Source organism: Pelodiscus sinensis, chromosome 13, assembly GCF_049634645.1.
Source record: "Pelodiscus sinensis isolate JC-2024 chromosome 13, ASM4963464v1, whole genome shotgun sequence".
NCBI classification, from domain to species: domain Eukaryota; kingdom Metazoa; phylum Chordata; order Testudines; family Trionychidae; genus Pelodiscus; species Pelodiscus sinensis.
In genome coordinates, this window is record NC_134723.1 from 28,722,951 (window position 1) to 28,748,084 (window position 25,134).

The 25,134-nt window shown below is 41.1% G+C and overlaps 1 protein-coding gene across 1 annotated transcript in view; it reads right to left on the reverse strand.

Annotated features, from left to right (window-relative positions):
• COL4A5 (collagen type IV alpha 5 chain) overlaps positions 1 to 25,134 on the reverse strand; it is a 145,537-nt gene continuing 120,403 nt past the window's right edge. Inside the window, exons 40-51 of the mRNA XM_075940947.1 lie at positions 24,783 to 24,833; positions 23,676 to 23,861; positions 16,985 to 17,118; positions 15,375 to 15,447; positions 15,149 to 15,220; positions 14,393 to 14,521; positions 14,130 to 14,228; positions 10,240 to 10,452; positions 9,689 to 9,866; positions 4,005 to 4,119; positions 3,195 to 3,367; positions 1 to 1,805 (exon numbers count right to left, since the gene is read on the reverse strand). Coding sequence (XP_075797062.1) covers positions 1,724 to 1,805; positions 3,195 to 3,367; positions 4,005 to 4,119; positions 9,689 to 9,866; positions 10,240 to 10,452; positions 14,130 to 14,228; positions 14,393 to 14,521; positions 15,149 to 15,220; positions 15,375 to 15,447; positions 16,985 to 17,118; positions 23,676 to 23,861; positions 24,783 to 24,833 — 1,505 coding nt within the window. The 3' untranslated portion in view covers positions 1 to 1,723. The remainder of the gene's footprint in view (positions 1,806 to 3,194; positions 3,368 to 4,004; positions 4,120 to 9,688; positions 9,867 to 10,239; positions 10,453 to 14,129; positions 14,229 to 14,392; positions 14,522 to 15,148; positions 15,221 to 15,374; positions 15,448 to 16,984; positions 17,119 to 23,675; positions 23,862 to 24,782; positions 24,834 to 25,134) is intronic.

Genomic DNA, 25,134 nt, shown 5'->3' on the forward strand with positions numbered 1-25,134 from the left:
TATTTTAGGTAAACTTTTTTATAATTGCCATTTTCATATTTACACAAATGCAACTGTTAACTCCATTCCACCTAGCCTAGTAATTCATTTCTGAGTCTTAGTTTGCCAGTAGGGATTTTTTTTTTGAATGGCTGAAAATCTAATGTATAGTTGGCATCAGAATTTCAGGGCACAACAGCCATTAGCCAGATGTCACTGATAATTAGTTAACATTGCTCAAAATAAGCTGAAATATTACTTCACTTTCCTAAAGCAATACATTAATTTTCAGGCTAAATTTGTTCCAATAAATGGTGAAGGTGGGAAAATACAATTAATATATCAAAGAAGGCTGATCACTTGGAAAATATGCAGACACTTCTTTTGTAGGGGAGTGGTAAAATGCTTAAACATAATGCAAGAAATAGTATTGAACATAGAAATCAAACACACACAAACAGTTGTGTACAAAATGTGATTACTTCTTTGCAAAAAGTATAACAATCCAAGACAGATACAGTAGGATTTTTAAATACTGATGCAAAACACAAGGATCTCTATGACCTTTAGTGAATTATACATACACAAAAAATGTTGCCTTGTATAAATCCATGATGGATGTATATAATTCACATAAGAATGATTAGAAGATACATTTATAAATATGAAAAAGATCACTTTTAGCCAGTTTTTGCTTTATTTCATTCATAAGTTTTTTCAGAGTGTACAGCTATTCTGGATAATATACATGACACCATTTCAGAGCATAGAAAATTTTGTAAGCATAATCTTAAATGTTTTGGCAATTTGTTATTTCCAAGGGGTATTTTTTGCTGAACCAAACTGGTTACTATTAAATCAAGAATAAGACTTGGTTTTATTTTAAAAAGGACATAGGATATGGCTAAACATTTCACATTTTCACAGAATAAAAAAATCCTTTTAAAATGGTTTGGATTTCTAAGCACAAAACAACACCATTGATAGCATGGTGTAAGTAAGTATAAACTTTTAAAACCCAGATCAAAATGACTACAGAATTATTATACATTTCCCAAATAAAGTCAGATTGGAACTTGAGGGAGGAAACAAAACTTACAAATCAGTAGTAGTTTGGTGTAAGAGGTATGTATTCTCTCCACTGCCCTTGATTTTGTATAAAATACTGCTGTATGTTTTAAAGTAGTTTTAAACTTTTTTTTAATACACTTTTTATGAAGAGTTATTGTAGGCTGAGTTGTGTCTAAATAACAAAGTTTGAACTAAAGTGTTTACACAATATACACATTTAATTACTTACAAAGAGAAATAAGCTTAACATTTCATATTAAAAACCTGGGATACAGTAGGGTTAGTAGCACCATGAAAAAGTGGTTTTCAAAACTGCAGTCTTATTATTTTAAACATACTCAGTGCGTTGTGTTTTGTTGTTTTTCTCTTGGTTGATCAAAAAAGTGTCATTTTGGTACTTGGAGAGAAATAAAAACTTCATCTTCTGATCCTTTGTGAACCTCAGGCATCTTTTTCTATTTCCAAGAGATAAAATTCCTTTGTCTTAGTCCTTTTGTCAAATATGTACCAGACAGCTTTGATTTGGCACTTTGGTGAGGTACACCTGAAATCTGCACTTTCAAAACAGTTTGGATTTGTTCTGTATTTTCCCCCGCACAGTAGCACCATTGTTACAGCTGGAAGACAGTGCACCCTAGGAAATCTCATTGTTTTACAAAAATTCTTCAAGCTGTTACGTCCTCTTCATGCAAACTTGACAACGACTTATACGTGTTCTCAGGTCTCCAGCTTTCAATGTCTCTGATTGAGGTTTACTGATTGATGGAAACACAAAACACAAGGTTAGCTTTTCTTATTTTTACTGGAGTCTGAATTTGCAAGGTGTTGATTGCAGTTCACATAAATAAGACTTCAAGATGTGCTTAAGTGCTGCCCAGAAAGGGAACTGTGTGTGCTTAGCACCTTCCTTCATCAAGCACTTACTTCATTACTCTCTCTAAAATCCCTCTAAAATCCCTCATGAGTTGATAGCTGTTTGTTTTTGACGAGTATTTCAATATGTGTGGAAGATATTGTGCCAGCAAACTATTTCAGCCCAACAAGCCAGACTGTTGGGTGAAGTCCACAAATACTGACTTGAGTAAAGCGTATCTTTTAGGAATACAACAGCATCTTTTCCTCCCCAACATAGAAGCTTTTACATCTGTAATCTTTGGACTTCTCATTTGAATGTAATTATTTCATAATAAATTGCCACTATCCAATTAGGTGTAAATGTAAAGATGGTAGATTTAGCACATTATTTCTTTCAGCTGTGTAAGGGGACATGCGATTGATAATTAAAAGATAGTAAATTTTAGGTCATAGAGTCTAAGGCCAGGGGACTATCAGATCATCTCATCTGACCTTCTATATATCGCCAGCCACCAACACCACCCAGCACTCTCACAAAACCCAACAAGCAAAATTAGACCAAATTATCATCTGCCTGTAAGTCTGTACCAGTACCTGAGAACCCTCAATAGCAGAGACATGACAATAAAGTGAGATACATTAGATAACTTTGGTCAGTGATCCATATCCACATGCTGCAGAGGAAGGCAAAACATTTCCATAGTCACTGCCAATTTGACGCGGGGGAAAAATTCCTTCCTGATCCCACATATGGTGATCAGTTAGACCCTGAGGGTGTCCTAAGGTGGCCCTAGAGACTTCAATGGGCCAGGATTTCACCCCTGTGCTACTGCAAACAATATCTGAGATATCAGAATTGTCTAAATATCAAGAAAAAATACAAAGTGATCATTTATTATTAGACTCAGCCATCATTACATTGAATACATGCATCTCTGTTTGATACAGTCTCACTCATTACATGGGACTTACTTTTGGAATTAAGTACTGATTAATATGAGTAAGGGTGTGCAGAAAGCAACTCTAAGTCTTGCAAAATAGGCAGCAGAATGCACCTGAGCAAGTTTCGACAAGATATAAAAGATTTTACCAAGTAAACAAATTCCAGAAAAACTGGTCTTAGGAAGCATGACAAACGCAGTTAGACAAGGGCACAAATTACCAGTTTTACAATAATTAATTAAAAAGTCTTCAAATAAGAATTTAAATCAGCATTTGTCCTTAAAAAAATCTGATTCCAAATGCATTCAGTACATAATAAGTGATGTTCAAGAAATAAGCTTTCTTACCGAAACATTTCTGATATTTCTACGGTTGCCAGCCAGAAACTGTATGAATTGGCATAATAATTACAAGTACCACGACCATGACACTCAATGAAAGGAGCTGAGCGGAATTCTTCCAAACAGGAGCCTGGGGATGCCAAGGCCTGGCCAGAGCCCTCTGCACCGGCACTCGTGTGCTAAAAAAGAAAACTTGTACATTAAATTCGGATCCATCAGCACTAGAAGAAGGTGCCCTGTTTCAAAAATAATCAAGTTAATTCTTTATTCATGTTCATTAAGACAATGCAGTAGACAACATTTACCTAAGGTTACCAATTACCTGGCATCCGTATTGTGGGAAACAACTGGCCTCTCAGTTACCATAGTTGGCAACTATAAGTAAATGTCATTTTAATGGCAACCACTGTAATTTGTAACAGAAAATTCCAAAATAGCTACACATTGAACTCCTGTAGTCTGGCACCCTTGGGACCTGGCCAGGGCTGAACCAGAGAATTTGCCAGACAACACTGACCTCCCACTGTTTATCAGCATTACCCACACTTCCACTGCTTACAGGGCTTTTAGAAGACATTTAGTGGTAAATTAGAGCTAATAACAGCACAGAATACTTAAAGCCAGGACTGATGGCTGTAAACAAACTTTATGGGCCTGTGGGAAACTTGGCCAAACCCATGATAAGTGGTCATCCAGCTAACTAAAATCATGCTGAATGTTGTTGGACTAGAGAGTGGCAGATTAGAGAGGTTCAATCTGTAGTACAAACCACAAAGAGTTAACAGGACATGTGATGAGAAAGGAAGAGGCCCTTACCATCATGAAAGAATAACCAATCCAAAGAGAGTCCCAGCCTTGTGGACATGATGGAATTTGAATGGTCTGACTATGAACAGCTATAACCATTGCTGGAGCTTCACACACTGCACATCTGAACATGAGGAGAGTGTTAAAAGAAACATGACAACATTAAAATAATATATTAAGTAAGCCAAATACAAATCTTATTTCAGGAGAATTTAGAGAAATTACAGGAAAAATTGGGAAAAAGTAACGTAAGAGAGGCTCCTGTAATAGTAGTTTTATATGAATGCAGACTTATCCTCTGCATCAGATAAATACTTTTTATTGTATCTGATTGCACTCAATATCTTTACAAAAAAACTAATCTCTAATGGGATCAACCATAGTTCCCTCTAAGGTGTGCGCTTATGCAGGTGCGCACCAACAATTTGAGCCCCGTCCAGCTCCTTAGCAGAGCCACACAGCGGCTGCTCAGCTGCTATTGGGTGGGGACACATGGCAGGCGGCTTCCTTGCCCCAGGAGCAGCTGGTTAGCCACCATGTGGGCTTGGCCAAAACTTCAGCTGTTCCATAGGGCTAGAGCTGTGGCCAGGGTGGGTTGCTGGAGCAGAAGCCTGGGCCATGGTATTAAAAATAGCACCATGACCCCAGCCCAGGAGCAGCTGCACCGTGGCCTTGGCTCCAGTCCTGACACCCCATGTTCTGGGACTGGAGGCGGGGCCACAGTGCTATTTTTAGTACTGTGGTCCCAGACCCAGAAGCCACCACACAGCCTCAGCCCCGGCTACTCTCATGGCAGATGGCTGCCCTGTGTGCCATGTCTGGCAATACTGGGGGACCTCTGTTGAAAAATACATAGTAGACTAGACTCCTTGAAAAGTGCCAGATTGACAGCACTGTTGCTAAAGTCCTTTGGTTTTCAACATAATAGGTAAAATACATACAATGATAGTTCAAACTTGCCTCACTCCCCTGCCTATTGTGCACTAATCCTGAGTTCAAGGGAACGGTGTCACAGGTCAGTACACAGAGTTCAGTCTTCAGAGTAATTTGGGCATGATCCAAAGGCCATTGAAAGATTTCCATTGATTTCAATGGGCACTGGATCTGGCCCTGAGACTGCTGACAAGTACACCAGTTATAGTGGGTTTGCACCTAAACTGTAAAGTCCTCAAAGTAATAGACTCCAAATGTCAATTCATTTAATCCAGACCATCCAAACCATTATTGAAAGAGTGCATTATGGATAGCGGCAAGATTTGAAAACATGACCTTAAAAACAGATGTTCTTGCACTTTCATTCTAACTAGTTATTAGCTGGACACGCAAGCCAAATTTTGTCTGTTACTTGGGCTCAGGCATGCTTATGAGGGTAGGGGAGGAGAATAGGAAGGGGGAAGAAGCAATTTCCCCAGAACCCAGCGATACAAAAAGGCCCAGAGTTCCTGGTGCCATCGCTGCTACTGTGGTGTCAGTGGCAGTCAGAGCCCTGGGCCCGTTAAATCGCTCCTGGAGAGCTGCACCACACGACATGGGCAGCGCTAAGGGCTGCCCAACCTTAGTCCTGCCCCTTCCACCAAAGGCCCCACCCCTTCCAGGGGCACAGAGCAGGGGTCCCCCCTTACCTGGTCCAGGGGCTCGGCAAGTCTGTCAGCCCTGCTGCTGGGCCCACCTCCCATTATCTTCATATGGAGTTGTAGCTACATAAGCAGTAGCAGAAAGTGGCCCCGTAATATTTTCCACAAAGCCACAGTGAAGACTCATATTCAGAGATATTGTTTACAAGTATGGTAACTGGAGTTCTTTGAGATGATGTATTCCTAAGGCTGCTCCACTTTAGGGGTTTGTGAGCACTACCTATATGCTTTTCATCAGGATATCTGATAGCAGTGTCTGTGGATCCATACCTGTGCCCTATAGAACCTTGTTCTTCAGTTCAACGGCATATAGGGGAAGGCAGGACTGCTGCTGCTCCAGTTCTTTCTTGACTAGGAAATCTAGCATGGCTTGGACTTCAGTTTAGAGGGGAAGGAGGGCAGGTAGTGGAGCCCCGCCAGAGACAAAACATCTGAAAGAACTCCCGTTATTGTACAGTTGATTAACCTCTCCTTCTTCAATAGCTGTCCCTATGCATGCTCTGCTTCAGTGACTCCCAAGCAGTGCTCCAACTGTGGAGGTGGGTGCCGAGGAGAGGGATCTAGTAATTTAGAGAACAACCACACCAAATGCTGCATCTATCATGGAAGCTTGCACAGTTACCATAGTGCTGGGGGAAAGGAGTGCATGGACAGCCAGGCAGCATCTATAAATGTCTACTGTGGGCAGGCCCGGCCCTTGGGCAAGGCGAGTGAGGCAGTAGCCTTGGGCCCTGTAGACTCAGGACCCCACGCTGCCCTGCTCTCGGCCCTATCCACTCAGTTGCTCACTCAGGGCCCTGCACTGCCCTGCTCCTGCCCACCCAGCTTAGCCATGCTGCCTTGGGCCCCACACACTGTTTGGCCAGGCCTGTTCACTGTGGGTATGTTCTAAAGAAGGGCAGTAGAGGTGGATTGTGCTCTGCTGGAATGGGCAGGCTCCTTAGCTCGGGGACACACACCCTACATTCTGTATCATTCTGTAATGGACTCTGAAACCTATTTCAAAAGTCTTTGGATGGAAATAGGGATTCCCTTCATCCTGGCTGCAAAAGGGACATAATCTAAGAGAAGCTCTGATGGGCTTAGTTCTGTGGAGACAGAATGTGAGGGCTCTTCTCATGGTCCGTATGTAAAGATTGACTTTTTCTCCAGAAGTGTTTGGGGATGAAGACTGGCAACAGAATGACCTGGCTGATGTGGATGTCTGATGAAACCGTGGGCAGGAAGCAAGAATGGGGTCACAAAGTCACACTGTGTTGATAAGACCCTGTGTAGGGTGGATCTGCCACAAGTGCTCCAAACTCCCTTACCCTTCTGCCTGAAGTTACAGTTAAAAAAGAAGGAGACTTTGAAGGACTGGTGGAGGACTGAACAGTTCCCCATAGGTTCAAAGGGTGGATTCCTCAATGAGTGGAGAACTAAAGTTCAAAGATAGAGTAGGTAGGCTCTTTGGTGTGAGGAAAATTGTTGGTCAAACGCTTAATGAACCTAGAAGTCATAGTGTATGCAAATATTGAATACCCCATAGCAGATATGTGAAAGACTATAACAACCACCAGGTGGATTTCTATGGAGCTCTGTGACAAGCCCAGGTTTTTAAATTCAGAAGGTTATTGAGTATGCAAGCGAGATGTCACATGCAAACTTTGTGGGGATGTGTCCATCAATTGAGAGAGTTGAGAACTCTGAGTTAGACTCACACTTTTGAACAGGTGGTGTGTTTGAAGCAAAGAGGTAAAATTCTGAGCCAGGCGTAAAGACCTCTTAGTAACTCTCCTTCCCTTTTCCTAGCCAATAAAACTTTAGTTAGCTTACAATAGAATTGACTATCTGTTGTCTTTGGAGGAAGATCAAGGGTGCAAATTGACCTGGGTGAGTCACTGGTCTCTGGGGACTGAGTGTAAATTGCAATGTGTTGTGATTTTTCTTGTGAGTGACCATACATCTCATAGTCCAGCTAGCTTGAGTGGCAAGACAGACTGAAAGCAGAAGCTTTATGAGTCTTCTTGCTTCCTAACTGCTAGGATGACTTCTCTTTCTTCTTTGGCTCTCTACTGAGGGGTGCTGGTCTTCTTCTTCTTCTTCTTCTTCTTTTTAAGGCTTTAAAGCCTCTGAAGCTGGTCTCTAGAAGTCACTAGGTTTTCAGCATGGCTGAGGATGATGTATGGAGGAGAGACAGGGAAGGAGGCTGGAAAACAACTCAGAACCCAAAGCAGTAGGGAATCTTCCCATGCAGTCCTTACACTTCGATGGTACATGAAATTCATTGAGCTAGTGAAAGGGGCAGGAATGCCTGTCACTAAGGGGAAAAGACCATTGGCAAGTGTGGCAGGGTTTGAAGCTCAGGGTGGTTGGGTACAACCCCAGAAGGCCACAGCCACAGACAAAAAAGGTGTTGAGAGAGGGAAGGAAGTCCTGACCATGAAAACAAAGGATAAAGGAACTTTTTATCCTAAAAGCAGCTTGCATAGGGCAAAACCAAAAAAACCCCACAAAATAAAGAAAAGAAAAAGTAAACAAGCTAAGTAATGCTAAATCTAGCTGGCCCTACAACTGTCCATCTCTAGAAATAGATGGCTGAGAAGGAAATGGAGCAGTGTTGGGTGCCCCTGCCCTATTCACCAATGGATTGGAGCACAAACACTTATAGGGTACAGGTATGGGCATATGGACATTGCTATAAAAAAATCTCTGATTGAAAGCTCATAGGCATATGCACACAGCTAGGGACAACTACTCAGAGAATTGCATAATCTCTACCCGATGACCCAAAGAGAGGCCTTTCTTGACTCAAAGTGGGAAGAGCTTCTATTTCTGGGTACCTTTCAGCAACTATCCCGTCCTTACAAAATTTTAAAACTTTGTGCCCAATAAGAGCAACAATTCTGTGTTGGCTTGCAATGCAAAATAGAGACAATGTCCTGACCACTTAGGCTCATTAAAGATTCCATGACATTTTCATAAAAAATTAAGGCTTGGTAGACTCAGCATCCAGACCAACTTCCATGTTGGTTATTAGTTTCTGCTCACCCCTGGCAAAGGCATTCTTCACTCTCTAAAACTGTGATATAGAGCTGCTGCACATTGTTGGTGTCACACAGGACACTACATTTCAACGATGACTGAAATATATTTATATATAGGGCCAAATTTTCAGTTGGTAAAATTCCCCCAAAGGCAATGGAGTTTTGCCAGCTGAGAATTTGGGCCATTTGTAAAGTTTGCTAACTACTTGGGGATCCTTAGGTGAAAGGAAATTAGCAAACATGTTTCTTTTTCACAAGATACAATTATGTGTTCTTTATGTCACTAATTGTGTCTCCTTGTATGTGTTCATACTCTCTAGTACATTGTGGATGATACATAAATCATGAGAATATACCCAGATGAACAATTTACGGTTATCTGCTATTCAAAGAGCAGAGCTGATAGGACTTTGTGAGGTAGTAATTTTGGCCCAGAATTGTAGGCTTTTTTACTCAAGTTTCACAAACCCTGATATAAACAGAAATGTTTTCAGAAATGTAAACAGGTCCATTCAAGACAGTCTCTTTTTGCCTGAATTGGCCTGCAGTGTTTGCATCCCAAATATTATATCTGAGAACCAGAAGGTGAGAATGATTTAAAAAAGGGAAACTAGTCTAGTCTACTTTCATTGTCCATACTAAATAAAGCACAAGAAGTGCTGTACATAAACAACAAGTAAAAACAGATGTTTAAAAGCTTTTGGCTTACTATTTTGTTTTTTTAAATGTTTTGAAATGATGGCATCCCCTTAAAAGTGCAAAAATTCACAAGCTCAATGGATGGAGGTGCATTCTTAGGCACCATAGAAATACAAGGGACAAGCAGTAGTGGTTGCTAATCCCCTCCTCTGAGGCGCCAGACAAGATTATACACATAGCACACTGATGGCCATTAAAAGAAGAAATACATACAACTGATTCATCTTTTTACCATGTCTTAATATTCAGCCTGCAGGCTCAGAACCACATTGGAACAAGAGGAGCAACCTATTCAAATCCCATACAAAGCCTTACAGCCTATTTTATGTCTCACCGGCTAATAAATGGCTGGATGCTCTGCCCAGTCAGTGGCTCCATGCTCATTGGCATTGGCTTCGGAGTGGACAGCCAATAGGAATAATCGTTTCTTGATGCAAAATTACACACATTGTTGATGTTACAGAACATGAAGGGCATGGTGCTGAAACGGCGGAGACAGCTCCCAGCAGTACCTACAGAGGTAGATACACACACACACACATGAATTGTGACAGAGGAAAGAATTTTCATTTTACGGTGTCTAAAGGAAATGTAGTTCCTCTCCTCCTTTTTTTTTAAAACCACCACTAATTGCATATTCTTCTCCATCTCTTATGAGTACACAGCTTGAATTGCCAAACTGAAAAATTGCCTGTGAATTTCAGTGTGTGACTGCTTCTCTTTAAAATGCAGATGCAAGTCCATGGAGATGGCAGATCTCAGCAATCAAGCCCCTACCCTTATCTGAATAACCTTCAAAACACAAAGTATCAGAGAATTATGAGAAGTTGAAGCTTCTTTTCCCTTTTAAAACCGGACAATAGTGCATATGATGGATGCTCTCACCTAAGTCCTGGCCATGGGCTCGCTCATTTCCCTGCACATACAGAAGAGAAAATCCTTCGTATATCCTTGTTGTTCCTTGTGGGCACAGTGGTGTGTCTATAGTCTGGCTGTGTCGTGTTATAAGGAATCCATGAGCGACAGAAGCTGTTCCAGGAGGCCCTGGTGGACCTTGCAAGCCATCAGGACCAGTGGGTCCCTGTGTACCTTGCAAGCCTGTTGATATAGGAGAAGCAGAGCACAAACATTTGTTCACATATCTGTTAACTTCGCTAGCACATTTCATCCAAGAAACACAGCACAGGTTGAACACATTAAGTCCAAGCACTACTATGAGTCAGGAGAATATTCTCCCCAGTTTTTACAGGGGTTTTTAAAAGGTAAATAAGTATAGCCTTGCAAATCTGCAGATATCCACGGCTTTTTGTTGTTGTTGTTGAGGATAGGGATACGGATACAAATTTTATATCTAGAACCCTGCAAATTTGTGAATATCTACTTTATATATGGGGGTATCTGCATCCATGCATTTGGATATGGATATCTGTGGATCATTTTTGCAGACGTGGATACAAATTTTATTTTGTGCAGGGCTTTATAAATAAGTGCAGGCCTGTAGAAATGAAGAACCTGGGTATAGAAGCAGCCACAGCTTCCAAACTCCCATTGACTTCAGTTGTCTCTATGGCTGCGTCTCCACTGGCATAATTTTGCGCAAATACTTTTAACGGAAAAGTTTTTCCGTTAAAAGTATTTGTGCAAGAGAGCGTCTATACTGGCATGTGCCTTTGCGCAAAAGATTTGCTTTTGCGCAAAAGCATCCGTTCCAGTGTAGACGCTCTCTTGCGCAAGAAAGCTCTGTTGGCCATTTTAGCCATTGGGCTTTCTTATGCAAGAAATTGATGTTACCTGTCTACACTGGCCTCTTGCGCAAGAACACTTGTGCAAGAGGACTTATCCCTGAGCGGGAGCGTCAGAAGATTTGCGCAAGAACCACTGATTTCATACAGTAGAACATCAGTGTTCTTGTGCAAATACTCGCGGCCAGTGTAGACAGGTGGCAAGATTTTGCGCAAAAGCTCTTTTGCGCAAAATCTTGCCAATCAATGTAGACACAGCCTATGGGTATGTCTAGAGTACATCCCTCTGTCGAGAAAGAAAGCCTTGCGGGAGGCATAAGGGATGTGTCGAAAAAGGCTTTCTTTCTCGACAGATTCCCCTCTTGACTGCCACTCTTTGCCGACAAAGTGCTGAATCGGCAAAACGTGGTGGCCATTTTTATGCAAATTAGGCCCGGGATATTTAAATCCCTGCCTCATTTGCAATGTCAACCTGCCTAATCTGCATCCCTCTGCCGACAGAGGGATGCAGTCTAGACATACTCTATGAGTGCTTAGCATGTCTGAAAAAGAACCCTGAAGAACCCAATGTTTTAAACTGCACGTGACAGCAAGCACAACTGCCTGCTAATTAGCCTGTGCAGTGTATCTCAGGTACTTTATGGCTCCAGTAAGGAGGAAAGTTGGTCCAGTGGTTAGAGTGCTAGAATGTAACTTGGGAAATCTTTGTGCACTACCCTGCTCTATCAGGATACTTTCTTTTACAGGCTTCTGGTGTGATTGTGGGCAAGTCATTTAAGTTCTTTGCTGACTTTGTTCCCTAGCTATAAAATAACAGACTAAAAGTACTGCCATCTCTCACAGGTGTGTTCTGAGGATAAACACATTAATGATTGAGAGGTGCTCAGCAATGTTCCCTCTAACTTTTTCCATCCATGAATGGAATAAATGTTATGTGCACCAGGCCATGTGCACCACCAATAGAAACACATACGTCCAGCTGTGGGCACGCTGCTAATCAGATGGGTGGCATTTGAGTCTCTCCTGAGTGGTTGCCCAAGTGCTCAGCTTACAGGGAACAACTGGGGCTCAGATACTACAGAAAGTAGTAGCCACAGACACGGGTGGTGAGTGAAGGTAGGGGTGGAGGAGGCAGGGCAGCATGAAGCCCCAGCTTGAGCACACAGAGGGTGGGTGCTGGGGGTAGCAACACTCCACCCCCAATATGCCTACAGTAGGCATTCTGGTGGCAAAATGTAGACAGGGCCATGCCTGGCGGTTTGGGATGGCAATGCCTTCCCCCGCCTATGATACCTGCCGCCCCTAGCCACAGAATACTGTAGTTAGCTATGTCCACGGTAGGTAAGCCATACCAAGCCCACATAAATATACATGCAGCCCGGTGAGTTAGGCCTTCTTGATTTACAGGTCAAAAAGCAAGCCAGTAACAGAGCTAACAGATTTCCTCTAGAGATCCAAAACCAACTGAAATCAATAGAAAGTCTGCAACAGACTTTGGAACAAACTCTAAGAATGGAAGATGAAATATGCCCTAACAATCTTAGAGCAAAGCATAAAAAACATGCCTGGGAACTTAAGAGGAATTTTGCAGCATGCCCTCTTTGTCACTTCTCTTAAATAACTATGTTTATAAGACTACATTTTTAGAAAGCTGGACCTTTTTCTTTCCTGGTTCTTTTTTAAGGACATTGTCTTTTTACATTTTTTCAAATTACACTCACAAATATTGCACAGAGCAAACCAAAACCAGGAAAAACCGCTTTGCCGAAATATTGACCTTTCCTCACCAGCTCTGATATATAATTTCTTTGTGCATATTCTTTCCCTTAACTTTGTTTTGTATCCTGCTGTTTGAAAATTTGGTACAAGTTAATCTACAACTTCAGCCTGCTCCAGATGAAGATTCAGCCCTTAGTGTTATGACTCTAGCATTCTACTAGCCTGCTACTTTGGAATGCTATCTTATTTGCATAATCTTATTCCCAGCTAGAACATACTTCAGCAAAGAAATCTAGGAAACCATTTGCCTTCTATTGCTAATTGATTAATACAATTTTCAAAAGTGACAGACACTGAAGAGCCCAAATATCACTGAAATTGAATGGGATTTTGTGTTTAGCAGAGTTTAGCTGGTATCTAGTTGAAGTTTTCTCTTCCCCAGTTAACTGTCATTACTCCACGTAGACCTGATGGAATTCTCTTTCCCCATGAGACAGTTTTTCTGATTCCTTGTTTCAATGCAAAAACACAACCCATTATTTCCCAGCTCCTACTCCTCTTTGTTTGTTACCATCCTAACCATACATCATGGCTACGTCTACACTGGCATGATTTTCCACAAATGCTTTTAACGGAAAAGTTTTCTGTTAAAAGCATTTTCGGAAAAGCACGTCTAGATTGGCAGGACACCGTTCTAAAAAAGCACTTTTTGTGGAAAAGTGTGTGTGGCCAATCTAGACGTGCTTTTCCGCAAAAAAGCCCCGATCGCCATTTTCGCCTTTTTTGTGGAAAACAAATCTCTGCTGTCTACACTGGCTCTTTTGCGCAAAAGTTTTTCGGAAAAAGACTTTTGCCTGAACGGGAGCAGCATAGTATTTCCGCAAAAGCACTGACAATCTTACATGAGATCGTCAGTGCTTTTGCAGAAATTCAAGTAGCCAGTGTAGACAGCTGGCAAGTTTTTCCGCAAAAGCAGATGATTTTGCGGAAAAACTTGCCAGTCTAGACACAGCCCATGTGTCACAGGCTGCAAAGAGTTTTATTTTAAATTAAAAACAAAGTGAAATAGAACAATATCCAAGGACTATATCCAGCAACAATACTGGTACTCAGTCTATGGTTCCATGACTAATAACTTTTACAAGCCTACAGCATACATCATCAAAGACTGCACCTTGGACTCTCTCACAGCAAGACAGCTGGGACATCCTATTACTAAAAGCAGAAGTCCTGACATTTGTCTACATTCTTAAGAGCTTTGGTTTGACATGCCAACCCCCTCTCTCCTCACAAGAACTAGAGAACTTATTATACCTGGTTGGCCTGGAAATCCTCTGTCTCCTTTGCGTCCTCCTGGACCATCAAATCCAGGAAGTCCATCTCGCCCAGGATCCCCTGGAAGGCCTATTTGACCTAGAAAAATAAATAGAGCAATGAAATCTGTACTCTTGCAAACTCACCAAAGTCTTAGCAAATACACCTAGGAACCTCTCCAGAACAAATTGTCGACTGCATCCTGTTACTTAGCCACATCCTATAAAATAAGCAATAAAGCCTGCACTCCAGAATGATCATACCTGGCAATCCTGGTGGGCCTATCAATCCAGCTGACCCTTTCAGTCCAGGCTGGCCTGGTGGACCTGGAGGACCTGGGTCACCTTTTATTACAATGGTTTGTCCAGCAGGGCCAGGTAAGCCTGGTGGACCTAGGATAAAACACGTTTGTATTAAAGACCCGGAGGAGACTCCTAAAGGGAAGTTTGATTAGCTCATCAGCCTTATAATTCTTTAAGATGACAACAGCCAGGGGATCTCATCCATGGAATAAAAACTGCAACTAGAGGGTCATGGCAACAACTTGCTCTGAGTTGCACCTGAGCAAAAAGGAGGAACTGACTCTTATGGGGGCTGTTACATATAGCCAAGGAAACTGAGTAAAGTCAGCTTTATTACTGGCATTAAACTGTCCCAAAGTCCTTTTCTGCATGGTGTCCTTGAGTCAACATGGAACAACCAAATAGCAAAAACTCAAGGGAGGAAGGGAAATCATCAGCTTCCCTCTCCTGAGCAGCTTCTTTCCACTGAATGAAGACAACTGGGTCTACTTCAGGTATGCACGTGGCTTTTCCCTTACTAGGAAAGTGGAAGGAAAGTTTTAAAAACAATGAGTGGTGTTTGTCACGGCTGTTCATATCATAACACAACAAGGACAAATTCCATTGCTGGGATATCTTTGCCTGGCCTGAGTAAGTTATACCAGGACTAGACTTGGGTCCCATTCTGTCTCTCTGAAGACAAGAAAGTGGTGGGGTACCATCAACCATAAGTCATACCTGGGGAGCCTGATGGGCCTTGATCACCTTTAAGACCAGTTGCTCCTGGAGGTCCAATGGGGCCCTTCATACCTGAAACACCAAACCAATACTGTTATAAAGGGAAAGTATGTGCTTCCTGGAAAAAAACATGAATGCCCAAATTGGGCTCCTCTCCTCTACCAGTTGGCCATTACTGAGGTATACAGAGGTATACCCAACTTGGTCTGAAAATACTTTTAAATACCTGGAAATCCTGGAACACCTGGAGCCCCGGGATCACCTTTCATTCCATTTAGGCCTGGACGACCGGGATCACCCTAAACAAAAAACAATTATTTAATCCTCTCATTAAGGAAGGATAACGAGTCTTGTGGATAAGGGAAAAGCAGTGGGCATGGTATTCCTAGACTTTAGTAAGACATTTGATATGGTCTCACATTATATTCTTATCAATAAATTAGGCAAATACAACTTAGATGGGGCTACTGCAAGACGGGTGAAGAACTGGCTGGATAACCATTCTCAGAGAGTAGTTAACTGTTCACAATCCTGCTGGAAGGGCGTAACAAGTGGGGTTCTGCAGGGACTGGTTCTGTTCAATATCTTCATCAACAATTTAGATATTGGCATAGAGAGTACGCTTATTAAGTTTGTGGATGATACGAAGCTGGGAAGGGTTGCAACTGCTTTAGAGGATAGGGTCATAATTCAAAATGATCTGGACTAATTGGAGAAATGGTCTGAGGTAAACAAGATGAAGTTTAATAAGGACAAATGCAAAGTGCTCTACTTAGGAAGGAACAATCCATTTCACACATACAGAATGGGAAGTGACTGTCTAGGAAGGAGTACGGCAGAAAGGGATCTAGGGGTCATAGTGGATCACAAGCTAAATATGAGACAACAATGTGACACTGTTGCAAAAAAAAGCAAACATGATTCTGGGATGCATTAACAGGTGTGTTGGGAGCAAGACATGAGAAGTCATTCTTCCACTCTACTTTGCACGGATTAGGCCTCAGTTGAAATATTGTGTCCAGTTCTGGGCACCACATTTCAAGAAAGATGTAGAAAAATTGGAGAAGGTCCAGAGAAGAGCAACAAGAAGGATTAAAGATCTAGAGAACATGACCTATGAAGGAAGGCTGAAAGAATTGGGTTTGTTTAGTTTAGAAAAGAGAAGACTGAGAGGGGACATGATAGCAGTTTTCAGGTATCTAAAAGGGTGTCACAAGGAGGAGGGAGAAATATTGTTCTCCTTAGCCTCTGAGGATATGACAAGAATCAATGAGCTTAAACTGCAGCAAGGGAGGTTTAGGTTGGACATTAGGAAAAACTTCCTGTCAGGATGGTTAAACAGTGGAATAAGTTGTCTAGGGAGGTTGTGGAATCTTCATCTCTGGAGATATTTAAGAGCAGGTTAGATAAACATCTATCAGGGATGGTGTAGATGGTACTGGGTCCTGCCATGAGGGCAGGGGATTGGACTCAATGACCTCTTGAGGTGCCTTCCAGTTCAAGTGTTCTATGATTCTAAGTGTCCATAGGCACAGAGACTTGCAACTCCTATTGGCTGTGGTTCGCCTTTTCCAGCCAATGGGAGCTGTGAGGCTCCCGGCCTGTGTACACTTCAATAAACAAAGCATCTTAGGGCCCACTAGCCACTTACCTGGGTGGATCCACGAGCCAACTTTGAAAGATCCTGGCTTCTAATACAGGGGTTTTCAGAGTGCTTTAAACAATCTGGCTTTACGCTCATTATAAAATGCATCTTCCAACTAGAAGGCTCTATATTTGGTTCTCTATAAAAATAAAGCATTCCCAGCTAGAAATAAGCATCACTCCTCCTCCTACCTGGCGTCCAGGTGGGCCTAGATCTCCTTTCAGACCAGGGAGACCAGGCTGGCCTGGCAGACCTGGGTTTCCTTTTTCTCCTTTAAATCCTCCATTTCCAGGGGGGCCCCGTGGACCTTCTGGACCTTGCAGACCTTGACATTACATAACAGATGTTCATAGATCAGTATGAGTCAGTCTGACTCTTGTAGATTCCATACGGATCTGCATATAAAGACTGTGTCTCTACACTAAAGTATGTATTTAGCTTGGCTTCCTGTAGCACCCAATGCAAAGTGTACAGCTAGGACCAATCTAATGAGAATACGTAGCATGCTCCCTTTCCTGAGTGACCCTCTTCATTGCAAAAGGCAGTGTCACAGAGTGACACCCACAGCGGAAAATGTGCCTCCCCTCCACCCCCCGTTGTAGAAAGAGTTTGACATTTTCATTAAGGGAAATAAGGCTGTGTGCCACCTTCCCAAAATGCTTCTCCTGATGGGGGAAAAAGTAAAAACTGCTCCCAAATCCTGCCTCTCTTAGACGCTGTCCCACCTTTGAGGCAGAGGAGTTAGTGGTAGGGCTAACAGCTGAGTCTTCCCCAGCAAAAGCTCAGGGATGAATGCCCCTTGCAGCTAATTAATTCCCTCTCCAATAATTAGGCTGATTATATAAACCCCAATGGAGACTGGATATTTGTTTCAATTATATCCTCTAACATTCAGGATTAGTTTTTTTCTTAATGCGCACTCAACCAATTTTCTCCACTGAGCAGCAGGGAGTACCTAGGCAAGTCTCTGGGGATTGCACAACCTTTTCCTTTATGCAGAGGGTGAAATACCCTATTGACATTTTCATGTAAATTCATAAAAGCAACTAATAGTGTATTGAAAACAAACACCCAATCAGAACATTTCACCTTAGTTCCATAGTGATAAATACAAGGTCATTGTTATTCATATGTGACACACAAACTATAAGGTGTATAGTGTGGTTATCATTTAAGAAAGTGTTGTTATCATTTAAGTCACATGTCTATTTATATGTTTATATTGGCGATCAATGGGGCCAACAGATAGAGTTTTGTCTTTGCTGGAGCATTTCATGCATTTCTCCTCATTAATTCTAGCTATGTAATAAGATCTCACGAGCACACTGGCTTTTCAATTCTTCTGAAACCTTTAACAATGTAAAGTCTTACTTCAAGAGGCCCTGTACAGAGAATGTATTTGATAAGGAAGATATCTGCATGCAGTTCTGAAGATAAAAATCCTGACCAAAAAATCAGTAGCAATTTAGTACCACATATAAAACAAGTCATGCAATCGTCAGCTATAAACACATGCCACCATACAAGCTTGTTCTGAAAAGAAACTGAGTCTGGTCCCGCACATGGGAACTAATTACAGGTTACTTTTCCAGGACTGCTAACTGTCTACAGATACCATCTTCAGGGTACCCACAGTACTTAAAAATAATCTTTGAATTACAGAGAAAATATCAATTTTTCTTATGACAAATGCAATGCATAAAATAAATGGACCGAGTTAAGACTCTAACCTGGAGGACCTGGAAGGATCAGAGTTCACCAAAGCCCAATGATCGATGTTAGAAGAATCAGACATCACACAGTACAAAACAAGATTACTAGTTAGAAATAGTACGAATGATAGTATATACACTAAACAATAACCCATTTCACCAGTATATTTTGTATTTACAACATAATCAACATGCATGGAAAAAACATACATGAGTAGGCAAAGATATACATTTTCATATACAACTTATTCTGGTGATCAGGCTCCTACGGTCAACATGACACTCTTCATTAAATCAGAAACTTAGGCTTTACTGAAGAGCATGTTTTTGCTTTAATGTTACAAATGAGGTCTGCTGCCAGTTAGTCATTATACTTAGGGTTGTATTAAACGAGGGTTGTATTAAATAACCATTTCACTGACATCACTCAGATTGTATGTGGCCTGGAGTCAGGTGGATATACAATTTAATTAATAGATTCAGAGGCTTTCACCTTTTTGGGTGAAATGTATCTCTGTGTAGAGGTTTAGCACAAGATGGAATCACCACTTAAGCCCATTGCAAAGATGTGAATGTCACCAACTTGAGAGCAGAATACTAGTGCACAATAAAAAAAGACAAGAAAAGTTTTTAAAATGGGCATTGATCAGGTACTAATCAGGAGGCAAATATATGGTATGATATGTGCATTTATGCTTAGAATGGTTCTTTTTTGTCACTATTCCTGATGAAAAATTCCACTAAATGCTAATTGGTCTGTTTAAATTTCTTAGGGAGATTTTTTTTTAATGCAGAAACATACTTGGAAAGCCAATTTAAGGTTTCTTCAGTTCAGTGCAGGCAAGTCTTTAATAAACTTTTCCCCGACATCCTCCAGAATTAAGACAAGGTGGATCCAGGACCAGTCAACCTTTTCATGACAGTGAAATGATTTAAATATAGATTTCATGCAATGTTCAGCTAAAAACCATGGTAAACACTTCAGGTTTATCTCAATGCTCTATTTTTTATGCATTTGACAAATCAAACTTTATTAATACTAGCTCTGTAATGGTTAAAAATATAGAGACATCTTGTTGCTAATATTAATTTCTTATAAAATGCAATTCATATTTACATAAGTTTTGCTATGATTTCCAAATTTTATGAATGACATGCTGAGAGTCTGTGGTGAATGTGGTGAGACAGAGAGTTAGGCAAAGCACGGACAGAGGCTTAGCTTATGTGGTCCTCCGTCTTGAACTGTAACCTCTCTGCGAAGTCTCTCCTAAAACACGACTGCTATTCAAGCCACATGTTAGAATGGTTTTGTGATGCAAACAAAACCCACAATTAGATAAAAAGAAGAGGCCACATTCGTTTTATACTTTATGACCTAGAGCAGGATAGGATGGTACATTAAGTCTAGCATACACAGTTAAAACTACACTTGACTAATTGCTATTGAATCTTGATCACAGAAGTTTGTTTCCTAAAAGTCATCATAGCAAAACTCTCAAGGTTTTATTTAATAAGCTTGCCATTACGTAGGTATGCCAAGTCATTTTCATTCTAAGGACAGACACCGGGACATTACAACATCTGGCTAGTGCTACATGCACAGTCTATTATCACATTAAGTAAATCTGAAACAACTGCTAAGCACTTACGAAAGCTCTTCTGCAGCTTTCTAGAGGAGGTAGCTTTGTGTGCCAATTTAGTTATAATATATATAACAATGGAAGGTAGGGATGTTAGCATATAGTCATTTAAATGATTAACTGATAAGCCTGGTTTTATCGGTTAATCAAAATGACTATGTGCCCACACACTGCTTGCTGCCTCTGTATCACATGAAAGGTATGTTTGAAGAATGACTTGGTATACCTGACCTTAGTTATCCACATTTATATACCAAAAACGTTTTTTTTAAGTACACACATTCAACTTCATGCAAAGTTACTATTTTGGAGTTAAGGGGCTAACCTGAAGGACCTGGGAGTAGGGGATCAAAGTTCACCAAGGCCATCATAATAACAGGGGGAAAAACATCAAAACTGTTAGAAACGTCAACGTACTAAACTAAACTTTTCATTTAGATTTAGCTCAATATTCCTTTACATACAGTATGCAAACACCAAACTATTACTGTTCCACCGTCAATAACAAAATAGGGAGTTAATAACAGTGTTTAATTTTCTTAGTAATCTGCTTTCCTGTGGTAGCTATTAAGAAACTGTTACCATTATCTACAGACCAAACTCATCCCTGATGTAACTCAACTGGAGTCAACAGAATTATACCAGGCCTGAATTTGATCCACCACTTCAAGTAATTTGAAAATACACCCAGAAGCCAAGTAAACAATGGATGCATCCAATTTGTGTTTTTATTATTTCCTTACAAGTAGGATAATCTGTCAGCAGCACAACTGATTTTATGACTAACTTCAAGAGGTTGAAATGTTATGAAAGCAGCATTTCAACAATGGGCTAGACCTTTTTGTTCTACAAAGTGCTGACTGTAATAGAACTACAGTAATAGCTTGGTTTATCCACATTAGTCCATGCACAAAGAGCAGGACAAACATTTCACTTTATACATGACATGCAACATAAATGAAGATGAGAGAGAGAAAACATGCCTGAGCAGAACTTCACTGGTGTTTTCCAACTAATAACCTAAAATCTGCACAAAATGATGGTCTTGTCATGTACCTCATGGACTGATTTAGGTTAGTAACAGCTGAAACATGAGAAACAGAAACTAGCATATATATATATATATATATATATATATATATATATATATATATATACACACACATACATACATACATACACACACACACACACAGGGCTCGACGACTGCGGCGAAAACCCACTCGCCAGCCCCGCACCGCGCATGCCACAGACTCGCACTATGCACGCGCACACTGCCGGTTAACGGGGCGACTGGCTGAAATCTACTCACCATCGGCGAGTAGATAGCTGATTTGTTGAGTCGAGTAGATAAGCGGATTTGTTGAGTCCAGTGTGTACACACACACACACACACACACACACACACACACACACACACACACACACACAAAATGTATCTACATTTATGTACAGGTGAAATATGGGATCACAAGTTGCTCAGAATTTAATATGCTTTACTTTATAAAATTTAGATTTTGTGGGGTAATTTACAGCATGAGAAGGAATTTTAAGGAAAGGGTCTGATCATTATAGAATAGTCATCAGCTGCCCTATGGAATGTTTCATCATCATGATTTGAAGTTGGATGCTACTTTTCATCTGAAGATCTCAAAGGTCTATATTGTCACAATCCTTACTTGGAGTTGTATCTGCTTGCACCAGAACTTAAACTGGCTCCAAGCTCACAATACTAAAGACATTAGACAATTTATACAGTAATTCCTCATTTAACACTATAGATATGTTTCAGAAAATGATCGTGTTAAGTGAAAACGTGTTATGTGGGGTCAATTTTCCCACTAAAAATAATGGAAAAGGTGGGGGTTGCATTTCAAGTGGTGGTGTCTATTGTGACTGGGACATAAGGTTGGGGGAGAAAGGGGACTGGGTTACAGCAGAGAGGGGAGCTGTTTGGCTCTGGGGAAGGGGAGGGAGATTGGATTGGGAGTATGCCCCTGTGACGGGTCTGCCGGGACCCGCACTGCGTCCGGCGAGAGGGCGTCGTCAGGGAACAGCACAGCGAGTGGAGAACCCTCTGCTGCTTTGCAGGGAGGCGGGGGAAGCCCCCCACAGCAGCCGGCAACGGGCCAGCTGGGGAAACCCAACTGCTGGCCTGCAAGCAGGAGTGGAGGAGAGGGGGCAAGGAGTCTGGCAAGGGGGAGTCAGCGGGGAATGGTGCGGCAAGTGGCAAACCCTCCGCTACTTTGCAGGGAGGCGGGGGAAGTCCTGCGCAGCTGCTGGCAATGGGCCGGCTGGGGAAATCATGTTATTCCGGGGACGGATGTGTAATTCAAAAAATGTTCTTTAAAAAAAAAAAATTGTGCTATTGCGAAAACATGTTAAGCGGGCACATGTTAAATGAGGAATTACTGTATTGAATCCCCCTGTCCAACATCCTCCTCCCATCCTCTAAATTGTCAATATGTGGAGAGTAGTCATTTTGTAAATGCACAAACTCAGTGTTTACCTTCCCCACCCAGAGCTTTCACCAATGAAAAATCCCCAATTCAGACGACTCTCAAAGTTTCAATTTTTTTAAAATAAGTGTTTTCTATTTGTCAACAAGAAAACAATTTCATTTCAACAAGCTGCTTCTCTTGAAAATGAGCATCAAGTGCATCAGGTAGCAAGTTATAGTATTAGCAGCTAATTAATTTCAAGTCCAAGCAACAACTGCAAAACAAGGCCTTGAGAGATGAAAGACAGAATATTTACTGACACAATCCTTAATCACTCTAAAGTGGCATCTTAATGCAGATGAATTTTCCATTAAACAATCAATCAATCAAATTCCTCAATACACCAGGGATCTGCTCAGTGATGTAAAGCCAGGATGGAAGTCGTCATTCTCAGAATTAGTAGATGCAGGAACAAGATGCAAACATGGAATGGAAAGATGAAGCTTGCATGGTGTTGCACTGAATCCACTGGAACAGTGTGATATGATGGAATGATGATGTGCATATGGGATGCTGAGATGAAGAAACCAGTGTCCAATTTGATCATGCTGTGATGCAAATATTAATTTGATTTTCATGGGGTCCTACTGTGCTGCAGTTTATTACTTTTATTTTTGTGTGCGATGAAATTCATTGATCATGTAACAATACCACAAAGACATATTTGGCAGATGCTGCAAAAGTTGATTTGGTGCTCTCTAGATGATTGCTGTGACAACATGCTGAGAATCTTACATTTGCCAGTGCATTGTATTTTGCTGTCAGGTATAAGCCGGGTCTTTCAAAAACAAGCAGAAATCAAGGTTTTTTAAAATTTATTTTAGTATCTTTCTTAATATTGTTGTTTTTAGCAAGATAGCCTATTGATTTCCAAGAAATATGTACAGGTTATAGCATGGAAACATTGGCGTCAGCCAAACACTATAACAAAAGAATTAATCTGAAATTAAGGTGTTCTAAAGGCTGATAACCTGCCAGCAAAACAAAGAAGTATTGATAGAGACAGAAAGTTTTGAGCCGCATTCCTACCTGGTCTCCCTGGTACACCTTGTGGACCAGGACTACCTTTTGGACCTTCCATAGATGGCCCAGGCAGGCCTGGTAGACCTGGTGGACCTTGTAGCCCGGGGAATCCCTGGAATCCTGGTTCACCCTTCAGACCTATAAGTCCAGGGGCACCTGGAGGGCCAGGTAATCCCATCTCACCCTTTTGCCCTGTTAAACCAAACAGACATGTTTATGGAAACTGTAGTTAGATCTTCTATAAGTTACCTTTAACATATCCAAAGCACAGTTGAAGTACTAGCACTTGATTCCATTCTTGCTCATAAAACGTAAATCTGAACACATCTCCCTGGCACCAATGGAGTTATATCAACGTAAAACTGGTGTGAGGACAATCAAGCCCGGAGAGACTAAACAGATGAGAATTCTTGCAGGACAAGAAATTGTATAACTTGTGGCATGCAACAGGACCTTGCTAAATCTCACCTTCCTACTGTGCAAACCTACTGACACTCAAACTCATAAGGGTCTCACAACCTCACTTCTGAGCAAGGGTTTAATGGACATGACATTGTTGTGGGGAGTTCCCCAAGTAGTAAGACTGTAATAGCTTCGTATTAATATAACATAGAGTGTTAAGACATACCAACAAATCACATTTTCAGAAGTGCCCAAGTGATTTAGGAGTCTTAATCAGCTTGAAAGTCAAAGGAAATTGGCTTCTTAAGTATCTAAGTCACTTTTGAAAATTTGCAAGTGACTTTTAAAGCCACATAGATGCTTCTGCAAATGTTACCAATTGTCATATATTATAGCTACACCATATTTGTTAGGAGTAAATCAACACAGTTCAGTGCATAATACAGTTGATTTAACTGCCTTGTCTTTTCTGCTTCATTGCTAATTCGCTAAGTTCAATAGCGAGCCATGGGTGTCTCAGTTACTGATGCAAATGAGAATGGTCTTACTTTAGCATATAATATAAAAGGTTATTGCTACCCTGTTAATGTGCTGCAGCATAACAATATCAGCTAAATATCTACCATTCCCACTCTTTTGTATGTATATATATTTTTATGTATAGACAAACATCCTTATGAAAAAACAAAACAAAACAAAACAACACTTTGCCTGATAATCCTGGGAGTCCAGGAGGTCCTGGTCGCCCAAAACCTGGCTGACCTGAAAAGAAACAGATTAATCTTTTTTTACATATGTGGAGTGTTCACACCTCCAGCAGTAGGTACCATAAGATGAGGTTAAGAAGTTGAGTCCATTACTAGTAATTTGGTTTCCTTAATAGGGGAGCAGGAAAAGGCAAATCATCTAACAGAGTTCTCGCTCACTCCCACATCTCCCTATACACTTACAGGATCTCCTCCAAAGTGACATGCTGCTTGTGTGGCATGTTTCTTTCCACACACAAGATGGTCTTTCACATTGTGGGTTTTGGTAAATTTGCATTTGTAGTTGTGTGATAGCA